This window comes from Cryptomeria japonica, chromosome 4, assembly GCF_030272615.1.
Source record: "Cryptomeria japonica chromosome 4, Sugi_1.0, whole genome shotgun sequence".
NCBI classification, from domain to species: domain Eukaryota; kingdom Viridiplantae; phylum Streptophyta; class Pinopsida; order Cupressales; family Cupressaceae; genus Cryptomeria; species Cryptomeria japonica.
In genome coordinates, this window is record NC_081408.1 from 772,962,374 (window position 1) to 772,981,101 (window position 18,728).

Below are 18,728 nucleotides of genomic sequence, written 5' to 3' on the forward strand. Positions count from 1 at the left end.
GTGTGGGGGAGTGGGGAAGTAATTGCGTAGTAAATGCACATTAAGTTGGTAGGAACTAGCGTGGTGGGAAACAAGTAAGGATGGAGGACACATCCACCTTTGTTTGTTGCCACTTTTTGTCTCGTTTTAAACTTATTTTGAAAACTTTCAGATTTGAATTAGGAAAGGTGCATGATATGATGGAAAGATCTTTTTTTTGAGTAGGCAAATCAACCCTCTACACCATAACATTTTTTTGATGTATCTTCTATTGACGTGGAACCCTCACACAATATAACCTTCACTACTATAGAACCCTCTCCCTTAGTTTATAAGAGATATGGTTATGATTTATTCCACTTCCCTATGTTCTTACTTGAAAACATTTCTAGCCCCGAAAAATAAATAATTAAAAAAAAGTCCTCTCGCCCCGCCAATTAACTCAAATCTAAATTTTTGTCAAATGCAACCGAGCTATGAGTACCACATACTTGCATAAATAAACAAATAAAGAAATATAGATATGAAAAACAATCCATCTTGCGAAAAGAGCCGACGGGAAGGATTTTTAACACCATTACAGTGCAGCAGAAGGGCCATCTTTCCCCAATTTTATCTCTGGCCAGAATCTTTCCAGTGTTCTATGCTGTTATCTGACGTTCTACATTATTACTACTTCAAGTCGCATTCAATTTACGTAGAAGCTTAGCTGTTCGATTCTTGCAGAGGTAATGTTGTTTTAGCCCTAATTTCGTGTGTCTAATTAGTTCGATTTTAATCCACCATGATTTGCTCTGATTTTTTCGTTCTCCGGAGATCTATTTAACGATGTATTTCTCTGACATTTATTGAGGAAGCAGATGCTTGTCTTTACTTAGGGTTAGAGGGTTTTTACTGAGAAGATTTTGTAGTCTCTCTTATTTGCAGGCGAATCATTTTTTCTTTTTGGTTTTATTATAAAGGATATAATGGCTGCCGGCATGGGCAACGGAACCCTAGAATCGGAGGGCGCCGTCAAGGATCTACAGCAGGCGGTTTCAAACGGCGGGCTTGAGGTCAATCCCGGCGCTAAAAATGGACCTGTCAGTGCTAAAAAAGCGAAGGAAATTGAACGGCGACGGAGGAGAAGAAAGCAGAAAAAGAAGAACAGGGCCGCCAATGGTACACAGTCTGAGAATGACAGTGAAGGCGAAGAAGAACGAGATAATGATAAAGACGAAAATAAGGTACCTTCGTTTTCTCTACTTAAACAGGTTCGCTAGAAATTTACCCATCCAGTCTATATGGATGGGTGTTTTGCAGTGATGGTTTTTAGGTTTGGTTGCACTTAAAATCGGAGGCTCTTTACTAGTCTTTGAAAGTCTTCGAAACTTTTATTCTTATGGTTCCGAAATTAATAGTTTACGCCCTATGGAAGGAACTGAATATACGAGTTTACTATTTAATCAAATTTCTTTTTAAAATATGCACCATTTGAAAACAAAGATTTACCTTATTTTTAGGGACTAGTAAGAGATTAAGAGTTCAACAATGGAATTGATTGGCAAAAAAATCTACTCTTAAAGAGATGATTGTTTTACCCAAAGAGATGGGTGAGGTTCCACGTGCCAGAATAGTTGCTAAAGGTTTGCCAAGAGATAGTGAGTCAAAGAGGCTTGATTGTAGGGATTTTCCATAGTAATTTGGCGAATTTCCAAGATTTTTTGGTTCTTCACCTCTGTGAGTATCACCCATGTCAACGTCAAGGGGATATTAATGCTGATGAGAGATGGGGGACTCTTGTGAAAAATTTCTACGTTAAAAGAACGTTTGCATCGCCCCCAAGAAATGAGTGAGCCTTATATGCCGCCATACTCACTGAAAGTTTTGCAAGAACTAGTGAGTCAAACTGGCCTGATTGTAGGGGAATCTCCAGGGCTCCCAAGAGTTCTTCACCTCAGTGAGCATCACCTAGGTGCAGTTACTGCAAGGGGTCAGTTAAAGGGAATGAGAGATGGGGACATTCTTGTGAACAATTGTCCATTATATATGGATGACGCACTGCTAAAGAAATTGATTTAATACCTTCGAAACAATGTCATATCCCATATATGTTGTGCCACATTTGTATTTTCGTTGTATATATGTCACCATTTACCCAAGCTTAATTCACTATGCATCTTGTCAGTATCTGGGTATGCCATGGCATATGTGGGCTTTGAGCTGTATATGTGAACTGCATACATGTTTTTTGTTTAATTTGCGTAGATGTATCATTCCCATGCCAATGTCTGGTTATCCTTGAAAATTGTATATTTACGCCTAAACTGTAATGGTATTGATTCCAATGCCTGTATTTTGGTAGGTTATCTTGGAGCTGCATTTCATTGCCCCCTTGAAAACTTCATTACTTCAGGGATTAATATTGTTGAATTTTGTAATTTTCTAAAAATTGAGCAACTGTTTGGGAGGGAGTAAAGAATGATAAGAGAAAATATTTAGTCATCAGATGTCATATTAGATTTCTGCCTTAAAATCAAGTCATTTTACTTTTTTGGGTAACTGACCTCTTGTTTAAGTTATAGATTCTTGTAGAAATGCCATGGTATTTTACCATTTTTAAACAGTAATTGTAAATATGCATTGTTTGAACTTGTTGCAAACTGCTACTTTTATTTTGAAAAGTTTGTATTACCACTAACCCGAATTTGTAAGGCAATGTGTGTATTGATGCCTGTTTTGCCAATTTATAATTCATTAATTATATGGCATTGATTATGTTGCAGTTCCTGGGACAAATTGAGGTAGAGTATGTAGTAGAAAAGGCTAGTTTTGAAGATGAGCTTCTCGAGGACTTCAAACGCGTGTTCCATTTTTTTTCATTGGGAGATGCCATGGCTGGCGGAAAAAAGGTGGGTCTTTTCCTTCGTAACTTTCTATGTGGATTCTCCAACTACTCTCTGTTGTTCATTTTTCTTTGTTTTTAGATTTTTCCTTTCATAACTAAACTGTAAGTTATTTGTTTATAGGATGATGAAGTAAAGGAGGATGCAGCTTCAAATCTGGCAGCAAAAAAAAAGTTAGACTCTGATTCAGATGAGGAGGATGAACAAGAAACACAAACTAAAGAAAGAGGGGTCTCAAATAAGAAGAAAAAGGTTCTTATATGTCTCATTAAGTATTATGTTTTTTAATACTTTTATTTGTTCTAAGTAGAGACTAATTTCTTGTTTATCTTGACACAGCTTCAGCGTAGAATGAAAATTGCTGAGCTTAAGCAACTGTGCTCTAGGCCAGATGTTGTTGAGGTATATGGTGGCTTGTTTCTCTTTTTATGGTACATGGGGAAATGTTGTATGCAATTTTTAGTTTCACCTTATATATTGTTAGATTATGAACTGTTGCCTTAGTTTAAATATCAAAGCTAAAGAGAATTGTATTCTAGGTATTTGTCACCTATATCATTTTTTAATACAGTGGGAAACTTGTGTGTTTTAGTACCATGCTTGTAATATCAAATAAGATATGGTTTCTTTATAAACTAGTTTTGGTTGTCCTCATGGGATAAAGTAATTTTCTAACTGGACATTGTATTTTTATATAATAGGAAACTTGTGTGTGTTTTAGTACCATGCTTTTATTATTAAATAAGATATGGCTTCTATATAAAATAATTTTGGTTGGCCGTGGGGGATCAGGTAATGCTCTAACTGGTCATTATCTGCCTTTTTAGTGGCAGATTTCTGGATTAATCAGTACTGGTGCTCTTTGTTGGGTGTCTTTTTTCCCTTTTTTTTTCCATGTCAGGTTCTTATTATTGAAACCACTGTTGATTATTGCTCTCACACTTGCAGGTATGGGATGCAACAGCAGCAGATCCAAAGTTGCTCGTGTATTTGAAATCTTATCGTAATACTGTTCCTGTTCCCAGACATTGGTGTCAGAAACGGAAATTCTTACAGGTTTGTGCCTTTCTAGCCTTGGTAGGATGTGATGTGCATGACTGCATGAGGGTTGCATGATGAAAAAAGATGGGAAGGGTGAGTAAGGTGGATTAGGTGTCACCCCTCTTATTTGTATATGTGGTTCTTGCAGGGGGCGGTTCACCCACAATTATAACAATCATGGAGTACCGGTATGTAGGTGGATGCAAACGGAGAATTTTGACATGGGTTCTGATTGATATATAGATAGATTAAGAGGGGATGAGACTATTTGAATAATATCGATTGCATAGTCTATGCTTATGCATTTCCAGATCAGTAGCTAGCATGACTAAGAATTGATTTTAGGTCATGCACTGTCTTTTTCTTGTTTCTGTGAAAAATAATTTGCTTTACTTATTACCTTGACTGAAATTATTGGTTTTGACAATGCAGAGCTCATCGGCTGTTTCAACTCCTCTCTTCGATTTTTATCTAGCTTGTTTTTGGACAGTTTAATAACTAAGGGGATTATCATAGATAATATTTTTTTGGGTGAGGAATGACTGAATGGTGTACTGATGTTTAGTTAGATCACTGAACATGTCATGGATTGTGCAGGGAAAGCGTGGTATTGAGAAGCAACCCTTCCAACTTCCAGACTTCATTGCTGCAACTGGTATTGAAAAAATACGTCAGGTATATTAATGCTCCTGTAAAGATGATTTACAGAGTGCCTGTGGAAGGTGTTCTTTATATTTCAGTCCTTTTCATCAAAGGTTTGGTATATGTTATATGTCTTGTTTAGTTTGTCAATGGTTTCAAATTTTTTCTTTTCCTGAATGAATTTATAGGCATACATTGAGAAAGAGGATAGTAAGAAGTTGAAGCAGAAACAGAGAGAAAGAATGCAACCAAAGATGGGCAAGATGGACATCGATTATCAGGTTGGCATCTATTTAACTTGATTTTCAAATATTATTTTACAGCACCATTTGCCGAGTGAGCTCAATTTTCTTTCTGGTGGCATATTTTTTGTTTATAAAAGTAATTCTTCACTTTTACTTCTCTATGGGTGAAATATAAGGGAGACAAATTATACAAGTCACTGTTAATTCCCTTTTGTCCTGCATTTGACAGTTTTGGGAGATGTGCCTTTTTTAATCTATTTGTTTGGCATTAACATATGAACTCTCTTGCAGGTTCTGCATGATGCTTTTTTTAAGTACCAAACAAAGCCCAAACTAACTACTCATGGCGATCTTTACCATGAAGGCAAAGAATTTGAGGTGATTTCATGGGCAGTTTCTTTGTCACGTGGATTAGATTTTGGAGTATTTTTGTCATATATCTAATATGGTTTGACGGTGACCTAACAGGTGAAGCTGCGGGAGATGAAACCTGGAGTTCTGTCACGGGATTTGAAAGAGGCACTTGGCATGCCTGAGGGTGCACCACCTCCATGGCTCATTAATATGCAGGTATGTGTGAGCCCACCTTGTTTCAGGTATATATTTATATATATGTTCAAGAATCAAAATTATAAATTAGAAGAATAATGATACTCATAATTGACAATAAATAGAATAGTTAATTACCTCATATTTTAATATTTAATTTTCATATAAATATATTATACAATATTTAATGATAATTAATTAGAATTGAAATTTATAAATATGTAAATAAATTAATAATTATAATAACCTATAAATTAATATATTTTATATTATATATAATTCTAATATTCTATTTTTTAAATAATATACATTATATAAAAGATATAATGTGTAGACAATTACATTTACATAGAAGAACATTTAAAAATTATAATCTATTGACTCAGTCAAGCACAAAGGGACATGGTAGATGATCGAAACAAAACTTTGCACTGGGGTTTGTTCAGTGTGTGTTTGGATAGCCTCCCTTGGCTCCTGTTCAGAGGGCCCTCTAGCTGCTTTGAAAATGAGACTATTCCAATTAAGCCCCGCTCTTTCTAGTTAAGCCCTCCATACAGAGATTTTATGCTGCACCCTAAGCAAACCCTCTTTTTTTATTACAGTTGAATTTTGTATTTTATGTTACAAATACAGGAGCCCTCGATTGGGATTCAGAGGTAGATCCTGAGTGAACCCAGGGCCATCCCAAGCCTGAACCCGTATCAGAATAGTATTTTTGCCATATGTGGGCCTATACAGGCGAACTCAGTATCACAGTTTGTTTTCAATACACAAATTTATTTAAACAGTGAAAGCAGTGAATGAAGCTGCTGGAAGGCACAAATCTGAATTTATGAGAGAATTTTGCACTCGCAGGATATTGCATGCTGCCAAAAAGATGTAAGTTAGATTTAGATCAGATCCAGCAATGTTCGTAAATAGCAAATAGAGGTTGGTGACTAGTATGGCTGCTGTTTGGAGATGTATGGCTGGCTGTACAATGTTGATTTTATGGTAGTGCTCGTTAACCACATGCAAACATCAGATCTTTTGCCTTCCCAACCATAGACAATAAGCTCTTATCGTCACCCCCGAGCACACTACATGTCCTTCATGTTATTGAATTCATATCTATTGATGCAATCATGACCTTGCATATATATGAATCAATACCTCCTAATAGACCTCAAGTCGGCCATATACTTTTGGCGCCAAGGATAGGTTCAGATCTATATTTTACAAGTTACATATGAGTCTCCCTTAGTTGCAAGTTACATTTAACTTAATCACAAGTTACACATAAGTGGTTCGCCCAAATAGGGCATGCCCCAAATTAGACTCATACAACTGAGATATCCAAATGCCAAGGCCGACAAGCCACTTAGCATTTTGTGCACTAGGTTGGCCCTAGAAGGGATCCGACCCATCTACACAACAACACTCCCTCTTTATCTAGGGAGGATTCCTTTTGAATAACCAAGTCACATAGTGACTACCACCATGGCTACTCCCATGAGTAATACGTTCACCATAGCTACTCCCAGAGGGTGAACAAGCACATCATGGAATTTCTTCCATGATACCCACCATACCTACTCGCAGAGGGTGGGCTCACCATGCCTACTCGCAGAGGGTGGAAGAGGGCTTTCACCTCAACTTTCTCCCAGAGAAGGGTGCATTACCACCTTGCCTACTCGCAGATTGTGGCTCAACCATGCCTACTTGCAGAGGGTGGAACGAGGGCTCTAACCTCAGAATTCTCCCAGAGAAGAATGCATCTCCACCATGCCTACTCGCAGAGGGTGGATCCACCATACCTACTCACAGAGGGTGGAACGAGGGCTTTAACCTCAAACTTGTCCCAGAGAAGCATCTCCACCATGCCTACTCGCAGAGGGTGGATCTACCATACCTGCTCGTAGAGGGTGGAGTGAGGGCTTAAACCTCAGACTTCTCCCAGAGAAGAATGCATCAATAAGGGATTGCACCTCGAACTTCTCCCTCACAGAGAAGAACTCGTTAACAAGGGCTTCCACCTCGATCTTCTCCCTCACAGAGAAGAACTCATTAACAAGGGCTTTCACCCCAAATTTCTCCATCACAGAGAAAAATGCATTAACCAAATCTTCATGATGACGTGACTCCCTCTGAAGTTGGAATGTTAGGCTTCCTCTGAAGCTGAAATGTTAAGATCCCTTTGAAGCAGATATCAACCTTCTGATCTCTTTGTCCAAGGTTACTTCTGACGATATGTCAGATTCTCTTCCTCTGTGAAGAAATGCAAGCAATCTTCCTTCCTTGAATGCAATCTCTGATTCGTCCTGGAAGCATTTCAAAGAGATAATGATAGTCAAGGGAAATGTCAATACATGATTCACTATTCAATGATGTAGCATTATTCAAACATAAAGAGTACTTATCTTTTATAATTTTGCTTAGCAATGGAATTTCCATTCACTTGGATTGATCACAACGAAGCACCTAGTGATGATCTGATGGTTGCGTGACCTTTGGCCCTCGCCATCACTCATCATCTATCCACAATATTTGCTCCAAGCATAGCTTAAGCATCATTTGAAGAACTGCCTTTAATACCATCCACAACAAAGTGATGGACCAACCACATAAATGCGACATAAATCCACTTGTAGCAGGGTGTGCCAGAATGCTAAGTTGCAGTGCCCATCCTAGGACAAACTTCAAATGATCTTCAAGAGTGACATAAGTAAGAACTCGAATAACTGGACCTTCAGTTGCAATATCATCCGATGCCTATGCAGGCTTTAGCGAAACAAATGCTTCATGCGACTCTCGAAGCTTCTAGGATGATGTGAGAGCTGTTGCAAGGCGTTATTGCATGGAGGCCTTCTCTACCATTCTTGATCGTTAGGTGCCTCCATTCGCTTTCGTCCTTATACGCACACATTTCACATTTGTGTACAGCTTAATGTGATCATCACAAAACTCGTCACTATGCTGCTGCTCGATCTCAACCTTCCATTACACTAAGCAGTCGATAGCATGCGTACCGACTCACGTCGCTTCGTTGAATCCTTAGAATGCTTGCTGCCACCTTGTCGATGTCTCTAGCCACGAGCGTCGTGAAGCGAGCGATCTTCGTCACTTTCATTTGCTAGTAAAATGTTACGATCGTCGGAGATAATCCTCCACAACATGTTCTCCTCCTTGAATCTGAATTTGAATATAGAATGTTAAAACGGACATAGATGTCCATAGTGACTCCACTTACTATCAGCGTTTCGATACCAGGCTTGGCGACTTTCAACGCCAAGGCATCGGATTGAATCTGTCATTGAGCACTAACAACAGATTTATGGCGATCATCGGCACCTCAACGGTCATTACTCGCCGCAGAGCATATGCGATGCTCACGACTGAGTTGAGAGGCTCGGTAATCGACTTTTGCCTGCACTCAGATTTCTCAGTCTGCAAATTACTTTGATTGAACTCCCTCAAAAGCACAAGATCTACCTTCAAGCAGTTAGGCTCTATAGAAGGAACCCGCTCTGATACCATGTGGATTTTATGGTTGTGCTCGTTAACCACAGGCAAACATCAGATCTGTTGCCTTCCCAACCATAGACGATAAGCTCTTATCGTCACCCCCGAGCACACTGCATGTCCTTCATGTTTTTGAAATCATATCTATCGATGCAATCATGACCTTGCATATATATGAATCAATACCTCCTAATAGACCTCAAGTCGGCCATATACTTTTGGCACCAAGGATAGGGTCAGACCTATATATTACAAGTTTTACATATTGTAGACATCTAAAAATGGTCAACGCTTGCGGAGTCATACTTTAACATTTGCGCATTGCCTTATTTTAGGGTTTTTGCTTCGCATTAACATTTCTTCTATGTTGTGCACTTGGTCTTTATCATTTGCCAGCATTGGGTCCTTCTTCTGCATTCCTTGTGTTTATCGCTTTCGAATTTGGTCTTGTCAACAACAATCTTCAGTTATGATTTTGGTCGATCTTATCCTGTCACATCAATGTGCGTGCTCATTTATCATCATTTTGGACATCGTCAATCCTAATCGATGATAGAATTAGGGTTTTTGTCCTCTTGTCAATCTTGTCATCTTGCGATCGATTCGTCATCGATCCTTGTCCTTGTCAATCTTGTCATTTTGCGATCGATTCGTCATCGATCGTTGTCCTTTTCAATCATGTCAATTTGGATCAATTAGTTATTGTTCCTCGTCAATTGGCGCCTATCAATTTGATCTCTTTGTCAATCTTGGTCAATTTGTCAACCAATCTCAATTGTTTATCAGCATTGGTCCTTTGTCAATCAAAATCATGATCGAATTGATATTAATTTCTTGTTGTCTTGACCTAATTCCTTGTCCTCTTATTTCTAGGGTTTTATGATTTGATCATTAAATCCTTTTCTTCTTCTTGGTGGGTTAAATAAATCTATTTATTTAGTCCTAGGTTTTTTCATGAATTAATTAACGGATGAAAACCTATTAATTAATTCACCTAATTTCTATTTCATATTTTTCCTCAATTTTCCAATTTACTAATTTCTCCTAATTCCTAATTTCTATTTCTCCTATTTTCTTCAATTTTTCTAATATTTCCTCTAAATTCATCCCCTAATTTTCTCCTATGTTTATGCTTCCATTTGTTGCAATCATGGAGGCTATTTTCTCTCTTCCCTAATTTCATGGGAATGACATTTCAATTTTGTCAATTTGTCATAATTTTGTCAATCAATCAATCTTGCATGTCAATTTTGTCATAATTTGTCATAATTTTTGTCAATCAATCTTGCATGTCAATCTTGTCATAATTTGTCATAATTTTGCCATTCATGATTTGAATTTCAAATCTCTTCATGCTAATCTTGTCATCTCTCCAATTTGTCTATAAATTGGATGAGTTTCTTCAATCAAAGGAGAAATTAATCACATTTTTGAATCGAATAAATCAATCACGCTTCTAGTATCCTTACGCTGCCATTTCATCTTGTCAATCTTGCTTTCATACTATGCTTTTGCATTTGTAGGTGAGATCCACAAACAAAGTAATTTGAAGGAGAAAGAAGGACAATGGAGAATTATGGAGGAGATATTCACGTTTGTAATGGTTTGCATTTGGTTTGATTATCATGTCTTCATATCTCTATTGAATGTTTTTTATGATTTCTTATCATTGCAATCTAGTTTTTGTGGTTGAGCTAGTTTAATATCTATTGCTTTGATGAATTCCATTTTCCTATCTACACATATGAGTCTCCCTTAGTTGCAAGTTACATTTAACCTAATCACAAGTTACACATAAGTGGTTCGCCCAAATAGGGCCTTCTCCAAATTAGACTCATACAACTGAGATTTTTGTTTTTTTCCCCTTTAAGTGTTGATTTTTTTAATATTTAACTATGTTACCCCGAGTTTCCGGGATGGGGGTGGCAGGGGACGAGTTTCTGGGATGGCAAAGTTTTTTGCCAATTTTGGGGACGGCGGGGGGACGACAAAGGGGACAGCTATATAAAATATAGGGAAATTTTAAATGTTCATATGAAAAATAGATAAAGCATGTATATATACATTATTTTCGTATGAAAACATGAATAAAGCAGGTATATGTACATTATAGAACCTTAACATACCACATTTGTGTTCAAAATTCATTGTCAATACTCAATATTAATTCATAATTCAGAATTCATTGTCAATACTCAATATGCATTCATAATTGTTTGCATGTACATTGTTTCTTTCTGGTTGGAGGATATTTTGATAGTTTTCCATTTCTATTATGACCTGCAACCGCTTCTTTATGCACTACAAAGTTTTGGGTCTTTGTGAAATTCTATACCAAGCTGTTATTCATATTTCTGAGTGCTTTTGGCTATGATTCAGACCTGTTTACATTTCATAATTGTGAAAAGTCCACTAATGCAGACCTACAACCACTTTTTTACGCACTACCGAGTTCTAAGTGTTTGTGAAATTTATTACCAGGCTGCTGCTCATTATTTCTAAGTGCTTTTGGAAGTGATTCAGACATGTTTATCCATCATATTAGTAAAAATCCAGTTTTACAGACCTGTAATAAAATTAAAAAAATGTTTTTTTTGAGCATTCGAGTCTCTTTTTTAAATGTGCCAGGAAAATGGGGACGGCTGGCCTTCCTTGGGACGGGGGGACGTCCCCTAGCCGTCCCCAAGTCCCCGAAAGGTCCCCGGTACGGGAACGGGGGATGTAGATATTTAAGTATTTAAAAAATAATACTTTTTAATTTTTTTGAAATATTTATTAAAATAATACCTATTTAAGTTGCCCCAAAAAATAAAAGTGATCAGGCCCAACTTAAAAAATAAATCATTAATTATTTTAATATGAAAAAGATGATATGGCAAACTGTTTGGGTGAATGCCGATTTTAGCAAACATAATGGCAATAATTATTGTTCATTTTATTTACAGAGATATGGTCCTCCTCCTTCGTATCCACATCTAAAGATAGCAGGTTTAAATGCACCGATTCCTCCTGGTGCTAGTTTTGGCTATCAGCCTGGAGGGTGGGGAAAGCCTCCTGTAGATGAAGTAAGTTATTCTGTTTTGTGTGGAAGATTAGGTGAAGTTGTATTCCCTTTTGTGAATAAATAAGAGGTTTGCATTTCGTGTCATTATAAAAAATGATTTTTGTATTCAATGTTTTTCTTTGCAGTATGGACGCCCCCTGTATGGAGATGTCTTTGGCGTTCAACAACAAGAGCCTGTTACTTATGAGGTATTTTCTAGTTTTATTTAAAGCTAGATCACTCGCAAGCTGTAAATTGTGAGGTAAAAGTGAACATATTTCTGAAACATTGTCCATGTTCCTTGATTCTTGCTCCCAGTCTTGGTTGAGCTATGGTTGAGAGAAACATGTCTACATTGACAAGAACCTGAGTCTTTTCTTGAGGAAATGACTTTATTTCTCACTAGAATTGAGTCTGGTAGACTAATTTCATGATGACATAAAAAACAAAATTGCTACTTTATTGAAAAAAATTCAACGATCATGATATTTGAATGAATTTTCTGGTATGGACTCATTTCATTCTTTTATGGTTCAGGAGGAGCCTGTTGACAGGAGTAAACACTGGGGAGACCTGGAGGAAGAAGAGGAAGAGGAAGAGGAAGAAGAGGAAGAAATGGATGAAGAAGAGATTGAGGCTGGAATCCAGTCAGTTGACAGCCTTTCCAGGTCATTATAAGAACACCAGCTTTTCATTTTCTTCCTTTTTTTTTGAAAGCTGAGATTAAGTACAGATTTGGTTTAGATACGGGTTTAGAACAATTTTCGTTCAGTTTTTTAAGTTATTAACTGTCTGTTTTCTTGCAGTACTCCTACTGGTGTTGAAACACCTGATGTTATTGATCTTCGCAAACAACAAAGGAAAGAACCTGAGAAACCATTATATCAAGTGAGTAGAGGACCATGTCTATGTTTTATTGCCTTGGAGGTTTTACCTTTTAATGGTATTAGTCAGTTGATATATCAATCATTTTTTGCCTTTGCTTCAGGGTTAAGGTTGAGTGAAATGTGCAATTTCGAATTCAATTATTATTTTTTTTAATATAGAAATTGTTGGATATTGAAGATCAGTGAACATTTGTGAGGGCTTATAATTCTTTTTTCTTTTTCAGGTACTTGAAGAAAAGGAAGAGCGCATTGCACCAGGAACACTGCTGGGAACAACTCATACGTAAGGATTAAGAACCTGTGAAACTCTTGTGCATGATAAGTAAACTTCATTATATATTTGTGAATTTGAATCTATTGATTATCTTCTGTTGGGTACAAGCTAACCAGTAATTTCTTGGTATTAGATATGTGCTTGGTGGAACAGATAAAACAGCTGCGAAACGGGTACGTTTTAACTGTTTCTAAGGGTCCCCATATGCTTTACTTTATTTGTTGCTGGTTTTTTGGTATTGGAACTAATCCTGGAGTCTGACCTTTTCAAATCCTTTATTTACAGGTGGATCTTTTGCGTGGTCAGAAGTCTGACAAAGTGGATGTCACACTTAGACCAGAAGAATTGGAGGCCCTTGATGATGTTACTCTTGCTGCTAAGTAAGACTTTCATGAGAGAATATTCACTTATTACATAATTATTTGTTTGTTGTAGTTTTTTAATATCCCATTAGACTTTTTGCTTATGTTCTTGGTTGTATTAACTTTGTTTGCAATTTTCAGGTATGAGGAAGCTAGAGAGGAAGAAAAAATGCGACATCAACGAGAGGATTTCAGTGACATGGTGGCAGAGGTACATCTCTATTATTAGGCTTTCTTTTTGTAGCTGAGAAAATTGATTGAATTCAATTTTTGTGAAAGTTTAAAGCATTCTGTCCATAATTGGTTTATTTTATTTTGCAGGTTGAAAAGAAGAGAAAACGGAAACTTCAAGAGAAGGAAGGGGGAAAGAATAAGAAACAAAAGGATTTCAAATTTTAAGAATTTGGATATTTTTCCCTTTTCATGTTTATGGACAAGAATTTTGACCCAATTGATCTAATGTTGTTCAGGAAAACCCATTCTGCCAATTTGATATATACTGATTTCTTATTTGTACAAGGTACTGTGACATGTATCGAAGTTGACCATTTGGATCTTGAGTTTGTTTGCTGCAGTTGTCATGCAGATAACCATAGAGGAAGGCAATGCGGTGGGCATTCATGAAGATTTGTCATTTCTTTTTAAGCTTATATTTGGGAACTAATGGTGATGTATCCACTGCATGATATAAGCCACTAAAGTTGTGTATGTGTTTTGCAAGTTAATATCTTAAGTCACTGCAATTGACTTTCTTATTAGTGGTTCATGAAGAATTCTCATTTCTTTTTATGTTTAAATTTGGGAAGTAATGGTGATGTATCGGTGCATGTTATCAACCACTGAACTTGTATATATAGTTTACAAGTTTATATTTTAAGTCTTTGCAATTGATTGTTCACTTTCTTACTAGTGGTTCTATTCCCTAGTTAATTTCTATTGTATGTGTTTATCTAGAATACTCAAAATTTTGAAAGTTAGCCTCTTTGAAGTAAATGGTTGGAAATGCTATAGTCTTAAATAATAATGTTGTCAAAATTTAATGGAAAATACAAGCATTTAAATTGCAAACTTGATTAGACGTTTATGTAGCTAATAACCCTGTTTCATAGTGACAGCTTTGAAACTGTTGAGAGTTCCTCCAAACACGCTGGGTATGGTTCAGCAAAAAAGGGACTGAAATCCTTGTTATTGAGGTTCAGTCTGGTATAGAAATCCTTCTATTATCAGTTGGTACTGTTTTTTAAATCCTCAATAAAGTTTCAAGTATATTTCCATTTCATAAAGTAAGATCCATGGATTTATTATTTCATGGAGGCAAGTATGTGTAATGCTTTTATCTCCTGCTTTTTGTTTGAAATAGGATTTGATTTCTTTCTTTTTTGGTATGTTGATTTATGCGTTGAAGAATAATGATTGTAGGTGGTGCTTTTTGCCTTTAGAATATTTAGCAGCGGATCAGGTTTCATGGCCTAAAAATGTTGGTTTTCTCGTTGTCATGTTAAAGTTCTCCAGGCAAGAAGTTTTATGATGGCAATGGTGCAGAGGAACACTTGTTCTCATCTAAAATTCAAAATTGATGAGAGCTGCAAGTGAACAGGTAGCATGTGAGTGCATAAGTGGACATTTTTTCACTTTCTAACCAGAGCTGAAACTGTGCAACTCTGTTCTAGAGGTGTAGAGGGCATCTTTTCTGTTTCTGAGGTTGAATTATCCTCCACAGGTCATCTTATTGAAAAGATGTTTAATCATTTGTCCAGTAGAACTTTGTCATTGATAATAAATAGGGTAACTTGCTTGATGATGGAGATGGCTGTTCCAATACCAATTGATTATTCTAGAAACTTCTGTCGTGGCTTTGCTTTATAGTTATGATTGTGGATCTCTATACTACTAAGCAATTCACAGAAATTCCAAAATGATTGCGCTGTGGTCAATATTGTTTGTACTATGCTAGTAATTAGGAGAACCTCCAAAGATGTGAAACATGTATGGTAGTTATGTTTTATTGACATGTAATTTGCAAATTAAATGCTAGTAAGCCTTACATAAAATGTATGATTACTACAGAAAGCTATTTCCCCCACAAGCTTTGTTCTTGCAGAAGTAAGCCTTTTGTTATTTAAGTTGTAAGGTTGCAAGCAAAGTTGAATTGTAGTCCCTAATCTACGTTGCAGAATTATGCATTGCTTCTTGCAGCCCAATGATGTAACAAAGAGACGTATTATCTGATATTCACTGGAGAATGATGTATGTTTCTAGTAGCCCAATAATATAGGGGCATATTTGCTGATTTGCCAGTGTATAATTTATCCTTCGGGTTTGAATTATACTTGTAAAAGTGAAAGTAGTATAATTGCAACAGTACAAGCCAATGGACTTGAGACACCTTATTGGAACCCTATCTATAGAGTTTAAATACATGCAAGGTTTACCCATTAGGATATGGATTACATCTAACTAGGTGCACCTTACAGTGATAACTTCTGTATGTGGTGCCATGGCCTGTACATTACCTAGATATTGCATGACCTTGTTAACTAATCCTTGAATATATACATCTCTTGTAAAGAACGAGAAATTATGAGAGAGGGTGTTAAGGGAGCCTCCAGGCTGATGTAATTAGACAAAAATAAATGGCCTTGCAATTTCATTTGAGTAATTTGTGTACTGCATGTGGGTGCAGCACGTTTGATGTTGTGAGTGCACTGTTGATAAAATTCGGGTGTTCTGTATGACTAAAATATCATCCTGCTGAAGCATATTGTTATTTTAAATGTCAATATGCTCAGTTGGGAGAGTAGTGAATTGCAGAACATAGCAAACTAGGATGGACCGTGGTGGCATGGCAATTCTAGCACAACCGACAAGCTATACCAATTTCCAGTAAAGCAATGCCACTGCCCTGTAAAATGTAGTGCATTTGCTAAGAGTTTCGTAAGGCTGATTTGTTGTTAGTAATTAAAGGATTTTAAAATACGAGGAATTGGGTACTTATGAGAGATTTAATCTTATTTAATTTCATTTGATTTAGATGGGAAGAGACTGGCAGAGGACCACCAATTATCTTGCATTGGCATTTGGAACCAAGAGTATTTTTTTAGTACATATTGCAAAGTGGGAGTATTTTTAGTAGTACTAATGGGGTTGAATAATTTTTTAACATTTGGTTCAGAATTTAAATCCATATTCAAATTTGAATGGGCCAAAAATCCTTGAGGTTTTTAACGTAAGTACTATTTTCATTACAGATATATAAATGAAAGCCAAATATTTAACTGCATTCTTATTATTATTCAACACGTACATTAGTTTCCTATGATTGATTTGATGTTAGGATAGATTTTCATAATACGAGGAATTTGGTAGAGATTCAATCTTTCCAGTTAATTTCATTTGATGATTAATGAAAGAGACAGGTAGAGTACCACAAATATACTTACATTCGCATGTGGAATTGGAAATATTTTGATAGTATCTGTTGCAAAGTGGGAGCATTTTAAGTAGTACTTAATATGGTGTTGATTAAATTATGAACACCTGGTTCAGAATACAAATCTGGATGGGACAAAATCCATCGAAGTTTTGAATGTAAGCTCTTTTGATGCAAGAGCTACGTATTACATCTTATCGCATTTCATCAAATAATATCATATTACTTGTTGCAGAGAATGAAATTTCATTGAAGGTCACGTACGTCATATTCAAATCTTATAGTTTTGAATTAGTTTATATAAAGTATTTGCTGTTAGAAGATCATAGTTTAGAACAATCGATGCTACAGGAAATTGGGATATGGAGCATTTTATGTATCATTCTTAAAGCTTTGAGTTGACATATAATTACATATTTAGTTATTTGAAGAATAAGCAACACAAGAAGATTGTGAATCAAGAATTGATTTAAGTAGACAATAGTTAGTATGTTAGTGATACTAGTAGAGAGATAATTGTCAACTTGAGGTAGCTTGCAAAAGTGTGTCAACAAAGTTTTGATCACGAGGCCGTTGTACCTTGTAGCTAGATTGTTGATTTGAGGCATTTGCACCAAATACAAAGAAAAATGCCACCAAGGAGAATAAACATAAGGTACTTGTAAGTGTTCAATGTTTGGTGAAATTTGATATAGGATTGTATAATGTTGTGTGATACTAGGAGCTAGTTTACCAAACAAAGCAATGTATATATATGATGACACCAATAGAAAAATGTCTAGCTAAATAAACAAGTCCATGAGTTAAGGGATCGATCTAGGAAAGCTTAAATCCATGTGTGGAGCTAGCATTGTTAGCACAAAAGAAAGATAGAGAATGGATGATGTGCATAGGTTCAAGAGCCATTAACATGATCACTATCAAATACATATTCCCATTGCCAAGAATAGATGACATTATGGATTGTTCGAGTGGTGCAAAGTATTTCACAAAAATTGATTTGAAGATGTGATATCATAAAATTATGATTAGTTAGGTAGATGAATGTAAGATTGCATATAAGATGAACAAGGGTTTGCATAAGTTGTTAGTCATGCCATTTGCACCAATGCACCATGTATGTGAATTCTTGGGCAAGTTTGTTATTGTTTCTGATTACGTGAAAAATAGGTTTTTAAGGGACCCAAAACCCTGTACAAAACAAACAAGGGATAAAACTTGACCGCTCAACAAAGAGGAGAGAACCACAACCAAAAAATAGAGTCAGCCCCAAAAGATAGTAGGCAACCCAACCAAAGATGGGGCCAAAAAAACCAGCCCAAACAGCCAACCACAAGGGCCCTCAAGATTTACAACTGGCCTTGTGGGAACGAAGAGTCATATCAAAAGAAGGCTTGCAAGTTTGTCATTGTTTGGTTGGATGATATTTTGCTTTTTAGTAGGACGAAAGAAGATCATTTGAAACATTTTAGGCAAGTGTTTCAAAAGTCGAGAAAGGAGAAGTAATTGATAAATATAAAGAAATGCGATTTTAAGAGGATATAATTAGCATATTTGCGTTTTGTCATTTTTGCGAAAGGATTGAAGATGGATCTAGAGAAAGAGCGATTGTTGAATGGCTTACATCATTAAATGTTGAAGAGGTAAGATCTTTTCATGGATTGATAAATTTTGATTAGATAAAGCAAGAAGGGCTTGAACCCATTGCAAAACAACCATCAAGGCAAGAAGGACAAATCTCAATTCAAGAAAATTAAACTAGACAAACAAAGCTTTTGACTAGAGCTAAGAACCACCAGGAAACATGGGGGGTTGCGACCATAGATTTTGAGAACCTCTCTTTCTCAGCACAACAAATTTAGAAGAGAGGTAATAAGACCTTTCCTTTGT

At 36.4% G+C, this 18,728-nt stretch overlaps 1 protein-coding gene across 2 annotated transcripts; it reads left to right on the top strand.

The window, feature by feature from the left end:
* Window positions 1-484: 484 nt before the first annotated feature.
* LOC131066621 (uncharacterized) lies at window positions 485-14,163 on the top strand. Of its 2 annotated transcripts, none has more exons than XM_058001430.2 (19): window positions 485-707; window positions 907-1,205; window positions 2,745-2,870; window positions 2,988-3,116; window positions 3,204-3,266; window positions 3,813-3,920; window positions 4,503-4,580; window positions 4,736-4,828; window positions 5,084-5,170; window positions 5,261-5,362; window positions 11,788-11,907; window positions 12,032-12,094; window positions 12,423-12,553; window positions 12,692-12,773; window positions 12,997-13,055; window positions 13,180-13,219; window positions 13,332-13,426; window positions 13,550-13,619; window positions 13,730-14,163. In XM_058001430.2, the coding sequence occupies exons 2-19, from the start codon at window positions 948-950 to the stop codon at window positions 13,805-13,807; spliced, it is 1,782 nt and encodes a 593-aa protein (XP_057857413.1). In that variant the 5' UTR covers window positions 485-707; window positions 907-947; the 3' UTR covers window positions 13,808-14,163. The 2 variants fall into 2 exon arrangements, with proteins under 2 accessions (XP_057857413.1, XP_057857414.1); XM_058001431.2 differs by having other exon boundaries at window positions 942-1,205.
* The last annotated feature ends 4,565 nt before the right edge of the window (window positions 14,164-18,728 follow it).